General features: G+C 45.9%; 2 protein-coding genes across 6 annotated transcripts in view; both read left to right on the top strand.

The window, feature by feature from the left end:
* Positions 1-2,583, top strand: part of uxt (ubiquitously-expressed, prefoldin-like chaperone) — a 7,036-nt gene extending 4,453 nt beyond the window's left edge. The window contains exons 5-6 of the mRNA XM_076076401.1: positions 2,006-2,069; positions 2,365-2,583. Of these exons, the coding sequence (XP_075932516.1) occupies positions 2,006-2,069; positions 2,365-2,403 (103 nt within the window). The 3' untranslated portion in view covers positions 2,404-2,583. The remainder of the gene's footprint in view (positions 1-2,005; positions 2,070-2,364) is intronic.
* Positions 2,584-2,719: 136 nt separating this feature from the next.
* Positions 2,720-17,500, top strand: part of elk1 (ETS transcription factor ELK1) — a 35,959-nt gene continuing 21,178 nt past the window's right edge. For all 5 annotated transcript variants that reach the window (XM_076076396.1, XM_076076393.1, XM_076076391.1 and 2 more), the window contains exons 1-7: positions 2,720-4,143; positions 13,369-13,577; positions 13,757-13,942; positions 14,041-14,205; positions 14,523-14,669; positions 14,764-15,096; positions 15,183-15,297. In XM_076076396.1, the coding sequence (XP_075932511.1) occupies positions 4,119-4,143; positions 13,369-13,577; positions 13,757-13,942; positions 14,041-14,205; positions 14,523-14,669; positions 14,764-15,096; positions 15,183-15,297 (1,180 nt within the window). In that variant the 5' untranslated portion in view covers positions 2,720-4,118. The remainder of the gene's footprint in view (positions 4,144-13,368; positions 13,578-13,756; positions 13,943-14,040; positions 14,206-14,522; positions 14,670-14,763; positions 15,097-15,182; positions 15,298-17,500) is intronic.

The following is a 17,500-nucleotide window of genomic DNA, read 5'->3' as shown; positions in this document are numbered from 1 at the left end:
CATTCAAACGGCACAGATCGGGAGCGAGCGAAGGACTTTGAAAGTTAGAGGAAAGATTAACGTGAGACAACATCCGGTTTCTTCAGACGAACATCCGGTTTTCAGAATAAGATGCCAACAAAGTATGAATTATATTCACATTAAGTATAAAACATGCTGCATCTCGTGAGTTAAAGGGAAAATGCACCTAAATTGTACGTAAAGTGTCTTTATTCTTTGATTTGAGGGTTGCTAATGAATAATACCTGACTGACAGTCAATTAAGATATTTTACTAAGCAAAAACTCTGAACTGAGTTTGTACCTTCAAATGGCACATTTTTAAATATGAGGTGCTACAAAAATGTTTTTCTCAATAATTCCACACAATGACTGATGTATATGTAATCAAGGCATCGTTGACTTAATAATTGTTAATAGTTAAAAAATTTAATAACAAATAACCACAAATAAATAAGAATAAATTGAATATGATTGTCTGATTTATGTTTGTTTTTTGTTCAAAAAATCTAAGAAAACACTTTGAATCTGTAGACTACTGCTAATAGTCTTATTGCCATTTGATGACAATTGCTCATATACTGTAAGCCTAAATAAGTATATTTATTATTTTGAACAAAGGTTAAATGTTATTTCACAAGTTTCCAATTTCTTGAACTGCCCTGGATCTCAGTCAGTGGGGACAAAAACTGCCCCCAAAAACATATGTAAATGTCCTACCCTGGGTGAGGGTCAACAATAACAGGGTGAGTGCAGCCAGATCAGACCGGATATACATTTCACAGCGTCTCGGCTCCAGATTGCTCCACAGTAGCATCAGGCCAGTTGGCTTCAGTGACCACCACATCATCACCAGGTCAAAGGTCAAGTCCTACTGGCTCTTCAACAACAAGCTCCTGCAGGACACTGCTTTCTGCAAGAGCTTTGAGCTTTTTTAGCTGATTTGGAAAAGCAGAAAAACTGACTTTAGTTCTGTGAAGCTGTGGTGGTAGGTCGTAAAAACACACGTTTGTGTTTTTTGCCAGCAGTACACCTCCCATTCCACCGCTAAGATCAGGGCAGCAGTCCAGAGACCAAGACCCTGCTACAGGTCAACTGCTCCAGGAGAGGAGGTTGAGTTGAGCTCCTTCCTGCAGGAGAGGGTGAAGGGAGCTCTGGTCAGGTCTCGCTTCCTCCAGCTGAAGGACATGGAGGCCCGAGCTCTTTCTTCTTCAACCTGGAGAGAACGGTGGCACAGAGGAAGCAGATGACCTGCCTCAGGCTTCCAGAAGGCAGGGTGACCACCAGCCCGGGCGAGATGAGGAACCATGCCATGGATTCCTACGCTGACCTCTTTGGGGCAGAGCAGTGCAGCACGGAGTGTCGGCAGGAGCTTCTGGAGGGGCATCCTCAGCTCAGCCACAAACGGTACAGAGCACCTTGATCCGGAGCTGGGGGGGGGGGGTGTTTATTCTGCTCCCAGAGTGGAACTCTTGTACATCTGTTCGTTCAGTGTCCTCGGCTCTCAGCACTGTTTGGACTTTTAGAAAGGTGGTTCCAGGGTCTTGTTTTGTTTGTCTTTGGTCCCAAATACTCTGCTAAGAGGAAAACAGTTCACACGTTGGTGAACTGTTTGTCTGGTACGGCTAAGATGGCCATCTGGTTAACATGCAGGAACCGGGCTCAGAGTGCCGGCAGTGTGGAGCTGGTACCGGTTCTGAGGGTGGAACACACTTACTACAAAATGATGGACGATGTGACTGTTGGGGTGTTTTATGCTCCGTGGGGGAGGAGGGGAGCTGATCGGTCATGTGTGAGATGTTGGTATGTTTCTGTGGTTGGACGAGTTGTTTTGTTTATTTATCTTTTGATTTGATGACGTGACTCTTCTTCTCCTTCTCCTCCTCGTTCTCCTTCTTCTCCTTGTTCTCCTTGTTCTCCTTCTTCTCCTCCTCCTCCTTCCACAGCTAGCTCAATGCTAGCTGTGTCCATTGCTGTGAGTGAGGGATGCTAACGTTGTGTTTCAGCTTCACAGAGACGCTCACCAAAGACTCTGCTAAGATCAAAGCCAACATCCGCATGGTGATCGAGGTCAGTATCTTCATCCTCATCACACAACTCTAAATAATCAATCAATAAATGTTATTAATAAATGAGCCACTAGAGTTTTTTCTGATATTTTATTGTTATTTTTCTGATGTATTTATATTTGTTTATTTAATATTGTGTTGTTAAAGCTCTAAAAGTGATCAATTATTGTATTTTAATAATAATCAGCTTATAAATATAACTAAACAGGAAGTGATATGTGATGTCATCAATCACTCTACTCTATTGATCAGAGTATTAATACTATTATTATAATCCCTGAACTCCTCCTCCTCAGGGTCTCAGAGAGCTTCAGGGACTATCAGACGTCCTCTAGTCTTCATGTTGGACGTCGTCACTTTAATCTTCCTCTCATCGTTCAGGACACGGTTCCCACGGTGATGTGATATTATGGTCTGTAATAGACAAAGAGAAACTTTGTTCCTTTATTGATCCTCTGTGATCGTGACAGGAAGTCTCTTCAGACCTTCAAAATAAAGTGTTTGTCATAAACCAAGCTGGTTTGATTTGAGCTCCTTGTGATCAATAATAATTAATATTATTTGAATTAAATCTTCTGTTCACTTTAAGTCTTTAATTATGATTATAATAAGAAGACAAGAGGAAATATAAATATAAATAAAATGCTTCATTACAACACGAAGCTGGAGAAGAAACACACACACACACACACACATACAGACAGAGAGACAGAGACACACACAGAGACACGCATGCAGACAGACACACCGCCGGTGTGAATCAGGGCACAGGTATTGTAATCAGTGGGGTCACTGGATACAGGTGTTGCTGAACAGAGGGGAGCACCTTTAATGCATGAACAAACAATGCAGAACAAACATTTCAGCAACCGTGGTGACTTTTTTGGGAAGCACATGTCACTACAGTGTCTGTAATATGAAAGTACATTAGTAAGTAAAGTAAGAAAGATAATCCTTTATAAGAACCACAGCGGGGACATTTGCAGGATTACAGCAGCAGAGTGTAAAGTGCAAACAAGAGACATGAGTAGAAAAACAAAATCAAAAAAAGTACAATAATTACGTATTCATACAGTAAAGGTATAAGTGAAAAATAGTAAGGAAGTAAATAAATAAGTTGTTATTATTTTGAAATCCTTCTGCGGAAGTGTGGCTGTTTGAATGGCGGCTAACTTGACTGTAATGAAAAGTAGTGAGGAGGCGTTCAACCAAACAGGAAGAAACGTGGGAAACACACCGAAGAGACGTGAGGCCTTACGTCCGTCGAACGGACGCCTTCAGTCCGTCGAACGGACGCCTTCAGTCCGTTAACAGGGCGGGTTTTTAACACCCCACTTTCCGTCCGTGTTGGAAGTGTGAGGACGGTTTCCGGTGAACTCGCGCTGTTCGCGGGGTTTGACGCACCAGGAGGAGAGGAGGGGGAGGGCTAGGCTAAGGTAGCTGGTTAGCACGCTAAGCTAACAGCTTCAAGCACCCACAAAAAAACACTGCATTTTGGGAGAAAAAAATCCTGCGTTTAATCTGACAAGATTATAAAAAAATAAAAATCACAATTTACCGTTAAAATAACGCGTTAGCATTGCGAGTTAGCTAACAAGCTACTTTACCTAATTAGCTCGTTTTTCTGACAGCACCGATGTGACGTCAACGGTGTGAAAATACAACGAAGCAACTTTAATATTTTATTAAACACAAATTTAACAGACATTTATAATAATTAGCATATCCATTAGCTCTAAGTAAAGGCTGTGAACGAGTGAAACAAATCTCCCGTCGCGTGTGTGTGTGTGTGCGCGTGTTGTCTCTGAACTTTTAATCTCCGTTAGCATGGAGGCTCCGCAGCCTAGCAACGGTAACGGCTGCAGCTCGGAGCGGTTAACGTTACGTAACGACAGCAGGACGGAGCGGGAGAAGAAGAAGAAGAACGCCTCCTCACAGCGGCTCTGACAGCTTCCACTAAAACAGGCAGGTAGACAGCACAACAACAAGCACACGGCAGCATGGAGGATGTCTGCTGCTAGACGAACACAACACGAGACATTCAGAGAAGATGGATTCAGACCCGCTGATCAACGGTAAGAGACAGTGTGAGCGTGTGTGTTGCAGGTGTGTGAGTGTGTGTGTCCTCTTCCCGTATAACTTGCTCCTCTGGAGTCCTCACCTGAACCAGGTGTAGTGAGATCAAAGAGACGGTGACGTCATGACAACACAAGTACTTCCTCAAGAAGCTCAGCGTTGTTTCCTGTGTGAGGTGAACACATGATGTGTGATGACAGAGTGAGTGATGTGTGTTCTACTGGGAGCACAGCTGGTTGTGCAGCCTGACAGCAGCAGGAAGGACCTGTGGTACCTCTCCTTCACACACCGTATATGTATATACATATGTATATGTATATACATATATTAGTGGTGTAACGGATCACGGATCAATCCGTGATCCGTTGGGATCAGCCCTCACGGTTCGGATCACTCCTGAACCGCAGATCAATCGAGTATTTATTTTTTATTTTTTACAGTTTAATCATCACAGTGTGTAATAAAGTTCTACTGCTGCTGTTTCTTTTCAAGTAACAAGTCCCCGAATATCAATGCAGAGTGTCAGTGAACAGATATAAAGCAGCAGTGTGTTCAGTGAACGGAGCAGGTTAAAAGCATTTAACGTTGGAAGTCATGGCGAGCGGAGGAACTTGAGAAGCTCCGGCGTCATTTAAGTCGCAAGTTTGGGAGCATTTTGTCTTCCCTATAACTTATAATGACGGATAAGGGTGGTGGACAAAAGCGTTAAGGTATGTAGGCGTTATTTAAAGAGAAAGACATACGATAACGGCAATACATCGGCATGTCCACACATATGAAGAGACACCATCCCGTCTGTCAGCGACGGGGGACACTCCGTGGTGGAAAACAAAGGATTTCAAAATCTGGTTAAAATGCTTGAGCCACGCTACGAAATCCACTCACGCACCCACTTCAGTGTGAAGCTGTTCCAGACCTCTATGAGAAGGAAAAGACTGTGACCGTTTTCATCACGGCGGAGTGGATTCATAGTCCGGTGCTGCAGACACGCCCCCTCTGTGACAGTCACACAGACACACACCTGGGGCAGGTGCTGTAGACACGCCCCCTCTGTGACAGTCACACAGACACACACCTGGGGCAGGTGCTGTAGACACGCCCCCTCTGTGACAGACACACCTGGGGCAGGTGCTATAGACACGCCCCCTCTGTAACAGTCACACAGACACACACCTGGGGCAGGTGCTGTAGACACGCCCCCTCTGTGACAGTCACACAGACACACCTGGGGCAGGTGCTGTAGACACGCCCCCTCTGTGACAGTCACACAGACACACACCTGCGGCAGGTGCTGCAGACACGCCCCCTCTGTGACAGTCACACAGACACACCTGGGGCAGGTGCTGCAGACACGCCCCCTCTGTGACAGTCACACAGACACACGCCTGGGGCAGGTGCTGCAGACACGCCCCCTCTGTGACAGTCACACAGACACACCTGGGGCAGGTGCTGTAGACACGCCCCCTCTGTGACAGTCACACAGACACACCTGGGGCAGGTGCTGTAGACACGCCCCCTCTAACAGGCACACACCTGGGGCAGGTGCTGTAGACACGCCCCCTCTGTGACAGTCACACAGAGACACCTGGGGCAGGTGCTGTAGACACGCCCCCTCTGTGACAGTCACACAGACACACACCTGGGGCAGGTGCTGTAGACACGCCCCCTCTGTGACAGTCATACAGACACACACCTGGGGCAGGTGCTGCAGACGGGCCCAATAGTAATATCACTACAGAGAGGTCTACCCTCTCCCCAGACAATGGAGATATTCATTGTCTCGATATTCTTTTTGAAAACAATGTCACATTAATGTAACATTGTTGTGTATTTGAATGACATAACCTGACAGGAAGTAAACATAGACCCAAGTTGTTGCCGTTCAGTTCAGTGTAAACAGTGGAAGCTAGCTCACTGGCTCTTTCAAAGGACGAGGGTATCAACATACCTCATGTTGCACTTAAACTTAAACTGTTTTATTTTTATTTATTTATTTCATTATGTTTCAAATTGGACATCTTCAATATCTTTTGTTTTTATGTAAGACTATAGCTCAAAGTTCTGTTCTTTAAGTGTTCTTGAAGTTCTTTAATTAATAAATGGAAAGCAAAGTTATAATTGACTCCTCCCCTTTTCTTTGTTGATCCGAAAAATGATCCGAACCGTGACTCAAGAACCGTGATCCGAACCGTGAGGTTTGTGATCCGTTGCACCCCTAATGTATATATATATATATATATATATATGTATGTATGTTGTGAGGACCCCTCCCTTCCACCAGGGGTCTGTGTCCTGTTTCCAGGTTGTCTTTCAGGATGGTAATCTGCTGCTGATGAGCCACACCTGAGCCTGCTGGAAGTCTCAGCTATAAAGGCTGCGCCTCTTCTTTGCCTCGGGGCGCATCTCCTCTCTGCCTCCTGTTTGGAGGACCTGGCTGGTTGTTTGTTTGTTTAGTTTAGTTCTGTTAGTTGGTTCATTAAATAAATGTCTATTTATTACTTTTATCACTCGTCTTGTCTTCCTCATGTTGCGGCCTTTTGAGCCGGGTCGTGACTATGTATGTATGTATATGTATATACATACATATATCCAGTGGACACCCAGCACACTGCTGCCTTCTTGATGAGTTTGTTGAGTGTGTTCCTGTGGGCTGTGGAGATGCTGCTGACCACAGAGCAGACTCCGGTCCTCAGGAGAGCTCCCTGAGTCTGCTCTGACCCTCTCTGTAGAGTGTGTGTGTGTGTGAGATCGGTCCAGTTTATTGTTCAAGTGAACACTCAGGTACTTATAAGATCTCACGATCTCAATGTCCGTTTCCTGGATGTTCACTGGTACCGGAGGAGAGTGAAGTCCACCACCAGCTCTTTGGTTTTACCAGAGTTGATCTGGATGCGGTTCCGCTCCCACAGCCCTGGTTCAGGTCCCTGTACTCTCTGTCATCACCGGGCAGTTAGGAGAGTTGTGTGTGAAGTCTGAGGTGTAGATGGTGAAGAGGAATGGAGCTAGGATGGTTCCTTGTGGGGCCCCCGTGCTGCAGGATACCAGGTCAGACTCACACTCCCGTATCCGCACATACTGTGGACGGTTGGTGAGGTAGTCCAGGATCCATGCAGTGAGGTGGTGGTCCACTCCGGTCTGCTCCAGCTTGTCCTTCAGAAGCAAAGGGTGGATGGTGTTGAAGGCACTGGAGAAATCGGGTTAACCCTAACCCTAACCGGTACCACGCAGGATGTTTTGCACAGCTGTGGTCCTCTCCCCAGCTTCAAGCTCAAGTTGAAGACGTGCTCCATTTTACCGCACAGCTGGTCTGCACTGGACCTGAGCAGCCTTGAGCCACAACGGGCAAGTGTTGTGGGGAAGGGGGTGGAGGACAGGAGGTTGCAGCAGCAGAGAGGACTGGATGGGGGGGAGGGAGGGATGACTGAGGCAGAGGCTGTGACTTCATATATCAGCTTCTGTGAGGACAGCTGTGTTCCATCAAGCACCAGGGTGAGTTACAACAACGACAAACCCTGGTTTACAGCAGAACTCAGACAGCTAAGACTGCAAAAGGATCAGGCATTTAGGAGTGGGGACAATGACTTGTATAAAGAGTCAAAATACAGGTTTAGCAAGGCGGTGAGAGATGCTAAACGACTGTACTCTGAGAAACTGCAACACCAGCTCTCAGCAAGTGACTCTGCTTCTGTCTGGAGAGGCCTCAGGCCCTGTCCACACTACTCCGTTTCTCCTTGGATGCAGAGTTGTCAAATAGAAACGATCTCCGTCCACACGGGAGTTTCAGCATCATTTTCGAGTTGATCTGCATCCACACGGCAGCCTTCGAAAGCGGACAGCACGTGACCATTAACGTACACTGGGCATGCGCGTGACGGTGTAAACAGGAAGTGGATTGCTTGCTTAGTTAAAATAACACGACAGAGTAATAAAGTAGTCTTTAATAATGAAAGGTTGTATTTGATACTTAAGATCTTTCTCTAAAATCTTCCTCTATAAACTCAAACAGACACAGTTCGTGGAACGTTTTAGAAGTTTTATTTTTCAGACGTAGTTACAGCGCTGCGGGTCTATCTCTCTCTCTCTCTCTCACACATCAACTTTACTTTAAAATCAACACTTACACGTAAACGTTTACTAGATTATGGGTCCATAAATGTGGTCAACACACGTCGATCACTCGTTTCCTCTGTGTTGTCTGTTTGTCACTCCTAGCTCTGAATAGCATTTATTGCTAACTGTAGCTTCAGACAGCCGCTCCGTGGGGGCTGATGACGCCGCTGGTCACGCCGCTCGCTAATCACTCCAATAACAGCTGCTTCCTACTATGTTATGGGTCAAGAAATGTGGTTAGCACACGTCTAACGCGCTTCCCCTCGGTTTCGTTGTTGTCTGCTCTCGTGGCTCTGCTAGGTGGCTGGAAGTCCCTCTCGTACTGCAGAGCAGCATTTATGCATTGTTCGCTAACAGTTTCTTTGTGAACCTCACAATAGTTGTGGAGCACAAAACAAGCATAGATGACAAAGGGAAGGTCCTCCATGTTTATGTCCATTGCCCTCCTTAAAGTTGCAAATCTTTCCTTCAAACGTCCGAATGAACATTCAATCACCATGCGTGCCTTGCAAAGTGATAGCCCATAATACTGCTCCTGTGGTGTAGCTCCGCCATTGGGGTATTCCTTCATGAGATACGGCATCAGGGGATAAGCTGGGTCACCCAGCAGAAAAACAGGGACAGCATCTTCGCCCTCTATCAATTCTTTAGGGCATGGGGGAATTGCTCCATCTTTTAGGGCACAACTCTAGCTCTGAACATCATGCAACATGTCCGACTAGCTAGCTTCTAAGCTAATTTTAACATTACCGCCAATGGGGAAATGCTAACCGCGATTAGCATTTAATACAACACAAATGATATTCTAAAAGAGCGAATATAATATATCTTCGTACATCTTTTCGTGCTTCATACAGACATACTTACAGACTAAGGTCTCTCAAGGCTACCAAACGGAAGAAGTAAAACGAAGCAGCGTGTCTTCTCATTAGAATCTAAAAACAACGTAGCTCACTCGTAGCTCTGAATAGCATTTACGGCTAACTGGCTTGGCCGCTCCATAGGGCTGATGACGCCGCTGGTCACGGCGCTGACTAATCGCTCCAATAACAGCTGCTTCCTCCACAGAACTGCAGACTTTTAGTTATCCATGTTGAAATTAATCGCTGGTCGCCCTGCCTGTTTGTTTTCTTCCGGGTACGGGTCACGTGATAGTGAGTGTGACGAATCAGGGACAGAGACGTCATGGCTGCTAATAACCAATCCAGTAGCGAGCACGGGTGTGCTCGCTACTGGATTGGGCTAATTTTTTTTTTTTGGATTGGGCTCTTTTTTTTTGGATTGGGCTCATTTTTTCTAACACACATCCGTTTCCGACCGTCCACACTCAACCAAAACCCCGGAGTTTTCAAATACCTCCAACCTCGGGGGAGTTTTCAGACTCCTCCGTTTAGGGTGCTCCAAAACTCCGGCGTAGTGTGGCCGCTCAGTGTAAACGTAGCAAAAACGGAGTAATGTGGACATGGCCTCAGACAGATCACCAAATACAAGCCAAAAAAAACCCCACTCCATGAACGACCTCCGCCTGGCAGACGAGCTGAACGAGTTCTACTGTCGCTTTGACAGACAATGGGACAGTCCTGACTCCATCCCCCACAGCTCCATCAACCAGCCCCAGACCACCAGGTCCCCCTCCCCCAGCCCAGCAGGGGCCCATGCCTCTGTACCACCCGTCACAGTGTCCCCCCCACCCCCCTCCCCAGTAACGACTCTCTCTATTCGGGTAGAGTGACGTCAACAGGCTTTTTAAAAAACAACCCCCGCAAAGCAGCCGGCCCAGACTCTGTCTCCCCCTCCACCCTGAAGCATTGTGCTGATCAGCTGTCTCCGGTGTTTACAGACATCTTCAACACCTCCCTGGAGACATGCCACGTACCAGCCTGCTTCAAGGTCTCCACCATCATCCCCGTCCCCAAAAAACCAAGGATCACAGGACTTAATGACTACAGGCCCGTCGCCCTGACCTCTGTGGTCATGAAGTCTTTTGAACACCTGGTCCTGTCCCTCCTAAAAACCCTCACTGACCCACTCCTGGACCCCCTGCAGTTCGCCTACAGAGCCAACAGGTCTGAAGACGATGCAGTCAACATGGCCCTCCACTTCATCCTCCAGCATCTGGACTCCCCAGGATCCTGTTTGTGGACTTCAGCTCTGCCTTCAACACCATCATCCCGTCTCTGCTGCACGACAAGCTCTCCCAGCTGCAGGTCCCCGACTCCACCTGCAAGTGGATCACAGACTTCCTGTCTGACAGGAAGCAGCACGTCAAGCTGGGAAAGCAAATCTCAGCCTCTTGGACCATTAGCACCGGCTCCCCCCAAGGCTGCGTTCTTTCCCCTCTTCTCTTCTTCCTGTACACCAACAGCTGCACCTCCAGTCACCAGTCCGTCAAGCTCCTGAAGTTCGCGGATGACACCACCCTCATTGGACTCATCTCTGGTGGGGATGAGTCCGCTTACAGGTGGGAGACTGACCATCTGGTGACCTGGTGCGGTTTGAACAACTTAGAGCTCAACGCTCTAAAGACAGTGGAGATGGTTGTGGATTTCCGGAAGAACGCAGCCCCACCAGCCCCTATCACTCTGTGTGTCTCCCCTGTCGACGCTGTGGAGTCCTTCCGCTTCCTGGGCTCCATCATAACCCAGGACCTCACTCCATCACAAAGAAGGCTCAGCAGAGGATGTACTTCCTGAGGCAGCTGAAGAAATTCAACCTGCCAAAGACAATGATGGTGCACTTCTACAGAGCCATCATTGAGTCCATCCTCTGCTCCTCCATCACAGTCTGGTACGCTGCAGCCACTGCCAAGTACAAGGGCAGACTGCAGCGCATCATTCGCTCTGCCGAGAGGGTGATCGGCTGCAATCTGCCGTCCCTCCAGGACTTGTTCACTTCAAGAACCCTGAAGCGAGCAAGAAGGATTGTAGCCGACCCCTCTCCCCCTGGACAAAAACTGTTTGTGCCCCTTCCATCTGGCAGGAGGCTGAGGTCCATCAGGACCAAGACCTCACGACACATGAACAGCTTCTTCCTGTCCGCAGTCGGGCTCATTAACAGAGCCCGGGTCCCCCACTGACTCTGTCATCCTCAGGACAATTCCCTTCCCTCCCTACTACTCCCCTGCACATCACTTCATATTTAAATACGCTTGTCACTTTTACATTACACTTGTTGACAGTCCTGTTATCTGTTGGTCGTGCACTTTATTTTATATTCTTTTAAATTCTATTGTAAATTGTAATATGTTTCTATTTCTTGCACTGTTGATTGTTGTTTATTGTTCAATGTTATTGTCTAATGTTATGCACCACCTGCCATGACAAATTCCTTGTATGTTACATACATTGGCAATAAACGGTTCTGATTCTGATTCTGAAAACAACATTTTACTGAGGTCTGTCAACCCTGAAAGAGAAACATCTCCAGCAGCAATCTAACAGAACCATGACTATAAAACCACAAAATATACAATCTCATAGACTTCTATACAAGCAGAGGAGTCTTTGACACGTGGGGCTTTGACACGTGGAGCTTTGACACGTGAGGCTTTGACACGTGGGGCTTTGACACGTGGGGCTTTGACACGTGAGGCTCTGACACGCGAGGCTCTGACACGTGGAGCTCTGACACGCGGGGCTCTGACACGCGGGGCTCTGACACGCGGAGCTCTGACACGTGGGGCTCTGACACGTGGGACGTCGGCCTCGTTACAGACGTTATGGAGGCAGTGATGTAATAATATTCACATGTTGTCATGGCAACACTGACGCACTCTGATGTGAGTGTTGATTTGTGAGATATGACACGTTTCTGATGTGAGTCGGGGGGGTCAGAGTACTTTAAGCAGTATTACAGTAGTATTACAGCAGTACTGTCAGCAGTATTACAGACGTCAGTGTGTCTCTTGTTGAGATCTGATTGGCTGCCTGACAGACAGATGTCAGGAAGCAGAGAACCCACAGTAGAACAGGAAGTGGCCAGGAAACCAGAAAGTGGCCAGTGTGAACCCTTTAAAAACTACAAATGGTTGGTAGAAGCTTAAAGAGGGATGCGTTTCCTGTTCATACTGTGAGGAACAGGACTCAGATGAGACCTGACGGACCACCAGGACCAGGTCCTGGTGTAGAGGACAGAACCAGACCTCCAGGTCCTGGTGGTCTGGTTCTGTCCTCAGACAGGAAGTGAAGTCATTGATTCATGCAGAGAAACTAATGACGAGCAAAAAGACTCAAACTGTTGTATTTAATTGTAGAATAAACCACGTGTTGAATCCTGAGAGATGTGTTGAAGTGCCTTTGAGCAGGGCAGCAGCCTCCTCTCATCTCTCCCTTGGTTACCGTTGATGAGAGGTCCATCACCATGACAACAGTTTCCGAGGTGTTCGATAGGTCGGTTGTTGTGTAACATGTCAGCTAATGCTAACGAGGTAATCTGTTTAATCGACCTTCACAGGACCTTCACTTTGTTTGTCTGTCTACCTGTCTGTATATATATATATATATATATCTATATATAGATATAGATTACATTACAGTCATTTCTCTGTCTGTCTGGTTCTGTTGATCAACACGCTGGTCGTGTGCTTCATGACTCAAACAAAAGGCAGAACATCTCGTGTCATGTTGGTTCTTTCATACAGAGGATGGATGAGTAACACAGACAGTAACGGGCTCTTCATTTCTTTGAGAAGTAGTCCAGGACTACAAGGACCAGGAAGCTCTGTTAAAGCTGCATTCTCTCTAGTGTCCACCAGGGGCGACTCCTCTGGTTGTATAGAAGTCTATGAGAAAATGACTCTACTTCTCTCTTGATTTATTACCTCAGTAAACATTGTAAACATGAGTTTATGGTCTCAATCTCTAGTTTCAAGTCTATTTAGTACATTATGGTCCATTTAGAGTCAAACAGACCATAAAGCAGGGGATGCTTTAGGGCGGGGCTACACGGTGATTGACAGGTCTCTACCAGAGACGTATACGGCATCTCTATGTCACTCCTCCTCAGTCCAGATATGGTCACTTCCTGCAAAAACAAGATGGCGACCTGGAGCTTAGTCCTACGTTTACTTGTTGTACTCAGTCATAGTAGTACTGATACAGTCTCTCTGTCCTTAGCCATGGACCCGTCCATCACGCTGTGGCAGTTTCTGCTCCACCTGCTGGAGGACCAGCGGCAGCGTCACCTGATCTCCTGGACAGGTGAGGACGGAGAGTTCAAGCTCCTGGACGCCGAGGAGGTCGCACGACTGTGGGGATTACGCAAGAATAAGAACAACATGAATTACGACAAGCTGAGCAGAGCTCTGAGATACTACTACGACAAGGTACTACTGCTACTACTACTACTACCACAAGGTATTACTGATGGTACTACTGCAGCTCGTTCTGCTATTACAGAGAACATTAACTGTGACAAAGACTCTGATGATACTAGGACATGGTAGTACTCATAACAGTAGTATTATGTACTTGTGGTACTCATGAATGTATTTGTCCCTCTCAGAACATCATAAAGAAGGTGAGCGGGCAGAAGTTTGTATATAAGTTTGTGAGTCAGCCCGACCCCTCGCTGCCAGATGGGATACGGAACGGAGACGGGGGCCAGAATAGTGACACCGCCGACCACAACGGCCAATCAAAAGGCCTGGGGGGCGTGGCCTCCCCCTGTCTGTCAAAGGGCTTACCCGAGGTACACTTATTCTTTTTTTTCTGTGTCCAGGATACGGACTCACTATTTAAACAATATCAATACCACTTATTGATTGATTGATTTCTGTACTGGTCCAGCGCTCGTCGCTCAGCAGCTCTCAGAAAAGCTCCCGTAACGACTACATGAAGTCCGGCCTCTACTCCACCTTCACCATCCAATCGCTGCAGACCTCGCCCAACCCGCGGCCAATCAAAATGGAGCTACTGCTGCAGGACTCCGCCTCCAAGGCTGATCGCAGAGAGGTGAGAGGATGTTGGGCATGTTTAAAGCAGGATAAACGTATTGATTATTGATCAGAACGTATTGATTATGGATCGTAACGTATTGATTATGGATCGTAACGTATTGATTATTGATCGTAACGTATTGATTATGGATCGTAACGTATTGATTATGGATCGTAACGTATTGATTATGGATCGTAACGTATTGATTATGGATCAGAGCGTATAGTATTAAAACTTTCATAATAAAAGCCTGAGACATAATCACTGTAACTATTGTCCTCTTCTGTCCTGTCCTCTCTCTCTCTCTCTCTCTCTGTCTCTCTCCCCCTCAGGTGTGTGTCCTCGCAGAGTCGACTCCCTCCTCCTCATTAGGAGGACCTGTTGACTCCTCCCTCCAGGTGATCGTGACTCACCCGTCTCCCTGTGTGACTCCGGCTCTCAGCCCCCAGATACCAGCCAGCACCACCAGCCAATCACAGGTCAGTGTGAGCCCCCCCCCCCCCCCCCCCGTTCTTGGTCACCCAGTTCCAAGCTGGTGTTAAACTGGTCCTCCTGTTTCTCCTTCTCTCCCAGAATCCTCTTGCTCCTCCTCTGAGTGAGCCTCCTCAGATCTATCTCACCAGAGTAGGGGACCCCCCCTCCCTCCTCCCCCTCCCTCCTGTACACCCCCCGCACATGTTGATGGACGACTGTGGGGGGGTCACCAACCCCTCCCACCTCCACAACGCTCCTCACCCGACTCACCACCCGTCTGTCTTCGTCATCATCAACCCTCCTCCCAACCAGCAGCAGGCGGCGGCCATGACGGATGCTCCTCCCCCCCCCATCGTCATCAAGGAGGAGAACCTGCTGTCGGAGGAGGAGCTGCTGGAGATGGTGTCTCTGGAGGAGAGACGGGTGGAGGAGGTGAGAGGGAGCAGAGAGAGTCCAGGTTTGTGCTGAGTGGTGGTTTGTGACCGATGACTCATGAGGTCTCTGTGCTCCTCCTCCAGGTCCCTCAGCTGATCTGTGGAGAACCAGAGTCCCCCCTCACCATCATGGAGAGCCCGCCCCCTCCCTGCATGGAGCCCGAGGTCGGAGGTCAGCGGGAGGAGGACACGCCCACAGGTGTTTTTACTGAACAGCTTCTGCAGGATGTGGCGGCCATTTTTAGATTGTTCCAGTCGGACGTTTTTTATATTTACTTTTAAGAAAAGGTTTTATTAACGTTTGTTAACGTTTGTTGAGGTTTGTTAATGTTTGTTGAGGTTTGTTAACGTTTGTTGAGGTTTATTAACGTTTGTTGAGGTTTGTTAATGTTTGTTGAGGTTTGTTAATGTTTGTTGAGGTTTATTAACGTTTGTTGACGTTTGTTGAGGTTTGTTAACGTTTGTTGAGTTTTATTAACGTTTGTTGAGGTTTGTTAATGTTTGTTAACGTTTGTTGAGGTTTGTTAATGTTTGTTGAGGTTTGTTAATGTTTGTTGAGGTTTATTAACGTTTGTTGAGGTTTGTTAATGTTTGTTGAGGTTTGTTGAGGTTTATTAACGTTTGGTTGACGTTTGTTGACATTTATTACCATTTGTTGACATTTAGTTAACGTTTGTTGAGGTTTGTTAACGTTTGTTGAGGTTTATTAACGTTTGTTGAGGTTTGTTGACATTTAGTTGACGTTTGTTGACATTTATTACCATTTGTTGACATTTAGTTAACGTTTGTTGAGGTTTGTTAACGTTTGTTGAGGTTTATTAACGTTTGTTGAGGTTTGTTAATGTTTGTTGAGGTTTGTTAATGTTTGTTGAGGTTTGTTGACGTTTGTTGAGTTTTATTAACGTTTGTTGAGGTTTGTTAATGTTTGTTAATGTTTGTTGAGGTTTGTTAACGTTTGTTGAGGTTTGTTAATGTTTGTTGAGGTTTGTTAACGTTTGTTGAGGTTTGTTAACGTTTGTTGAGGTTTATTAACATTTGTTGAGGTTTGTTAATGTTTGTTGAGGTTTGTTAATGTTTGTTGAGGTTTATAACGTTTGTTGAGGTTTGTTGACATTTAGTTGACGTTTGTTGACGTTTATTACCGTTTGTTGACATTTAGTTAACGTTTGTTGAGGTTTGTTGACGTTTTTTGAGGTTTGTTAATGTTTGTTGAGGTTTGTTAACGTTTGTTGAGGTTTGTTAATGTTTGTTGAGGTTTGTTAATGTTTGTTGAGGTTTGTTAATGTTTGTTGAGGTTTATTAACGTTTGTTGAGGTTTATTAACGTTTGTTGAGGTTTATTAACGTTTGTTGACATTTAGTTGACGTTTGTTGACGTTTATTACCGTTTGTTGACGTTTATTACCGTTTGTTGAGGTTTATTAACGTTTGTTGAGGTTTGTTAAGGCTTATTCCCGTTTGTTGATGTTTGTTGACATGTATTAACCGTTTATTACCTCACCCTCTAACCACAGCGTTGTCACACTTACTCATCTTAAAGGCCTGAAGCTAAATGTCTTTTATTCTCATAATATAATAATTAGTGCTGGGCAACGATTCAAATTTTTAATCGCGATTAATCTCATTATCCACAAAATTCAGTAATGAATTCAACAGTAGTGTATTGCGCACTTTTATTTTAAAGTACTGCTATATGAGCAACAGGTCAATAACATTTGGTTTAAACACTTTAAACACATCAGGTTGTTGTTAGCAGCAGTGTTCCCTTTACACAGCAGCAGTTATAACACAGTTATAATGATTCTGATCATAGATATTCAGCCCGTGTTCACAACTTTATCTTCATGTGTGTAAGAGATGATATTTAAATATACTTCTTGAAAACTGCAAACCTATCTACGTCATGTTTTTATGTTTGTTAAATTATCAGTAGTGATACTAAATGATGCTTATTATACATATTACAAACAAAACACTTTAAAAACTCTAAAACAATAATTTAAATGAATCATTTATTTTTTATTGTGGTCAGACACATATGCAACGCTGATTACCGTAATATGTGTGGTATTTGTTATAAATGTACGTTGGTACATAGAGGGTGATAAGAAGCTGTACATGGAGGGACTTGGGACCCAGGGGAATGTAGGTGAAGCATGGAGCCTGTAGTCAGTACCGTGGCAGTAACCTGCATGAGGAAGTTATGCTCATAAAGAGTTGAGTTAAGAGCAGTTTGTTCTCTCGTGCTTATATGTTCATTTAAAAACACCACAATATGTGTTTTAATATTGTCACGATCCTGTAACGAGACGATCAATCGTGTGTGTGTGTGCGTGTGCGTGCCTGCCGACGGTTCCAGACCGGGAGAGACGCCACACAAACAGCTGTTCACCGCTCGCTGCC

This window comes from Anarhichas minor, unplaced genomic scaffold (genome assembly GCF_050575085.1).
Source record: "Anarhichas minor isolate MPS153535 unplaced genomic scaffold, ASM5057508v1 ptg000056l, whole genome shotgun sequence".
Lineage (NCBI taxonomy): Eukaryota > Metazoa > Chordata > Actinopteri > Perciformes > Anarhichadidae > Anarhichas > Anarhichas minor.
The sequence above is the reverse complement of the archived record's forward strand: the minus strand, read 5'-3'. Positions and strand labels throughout refer to the sequence as shown.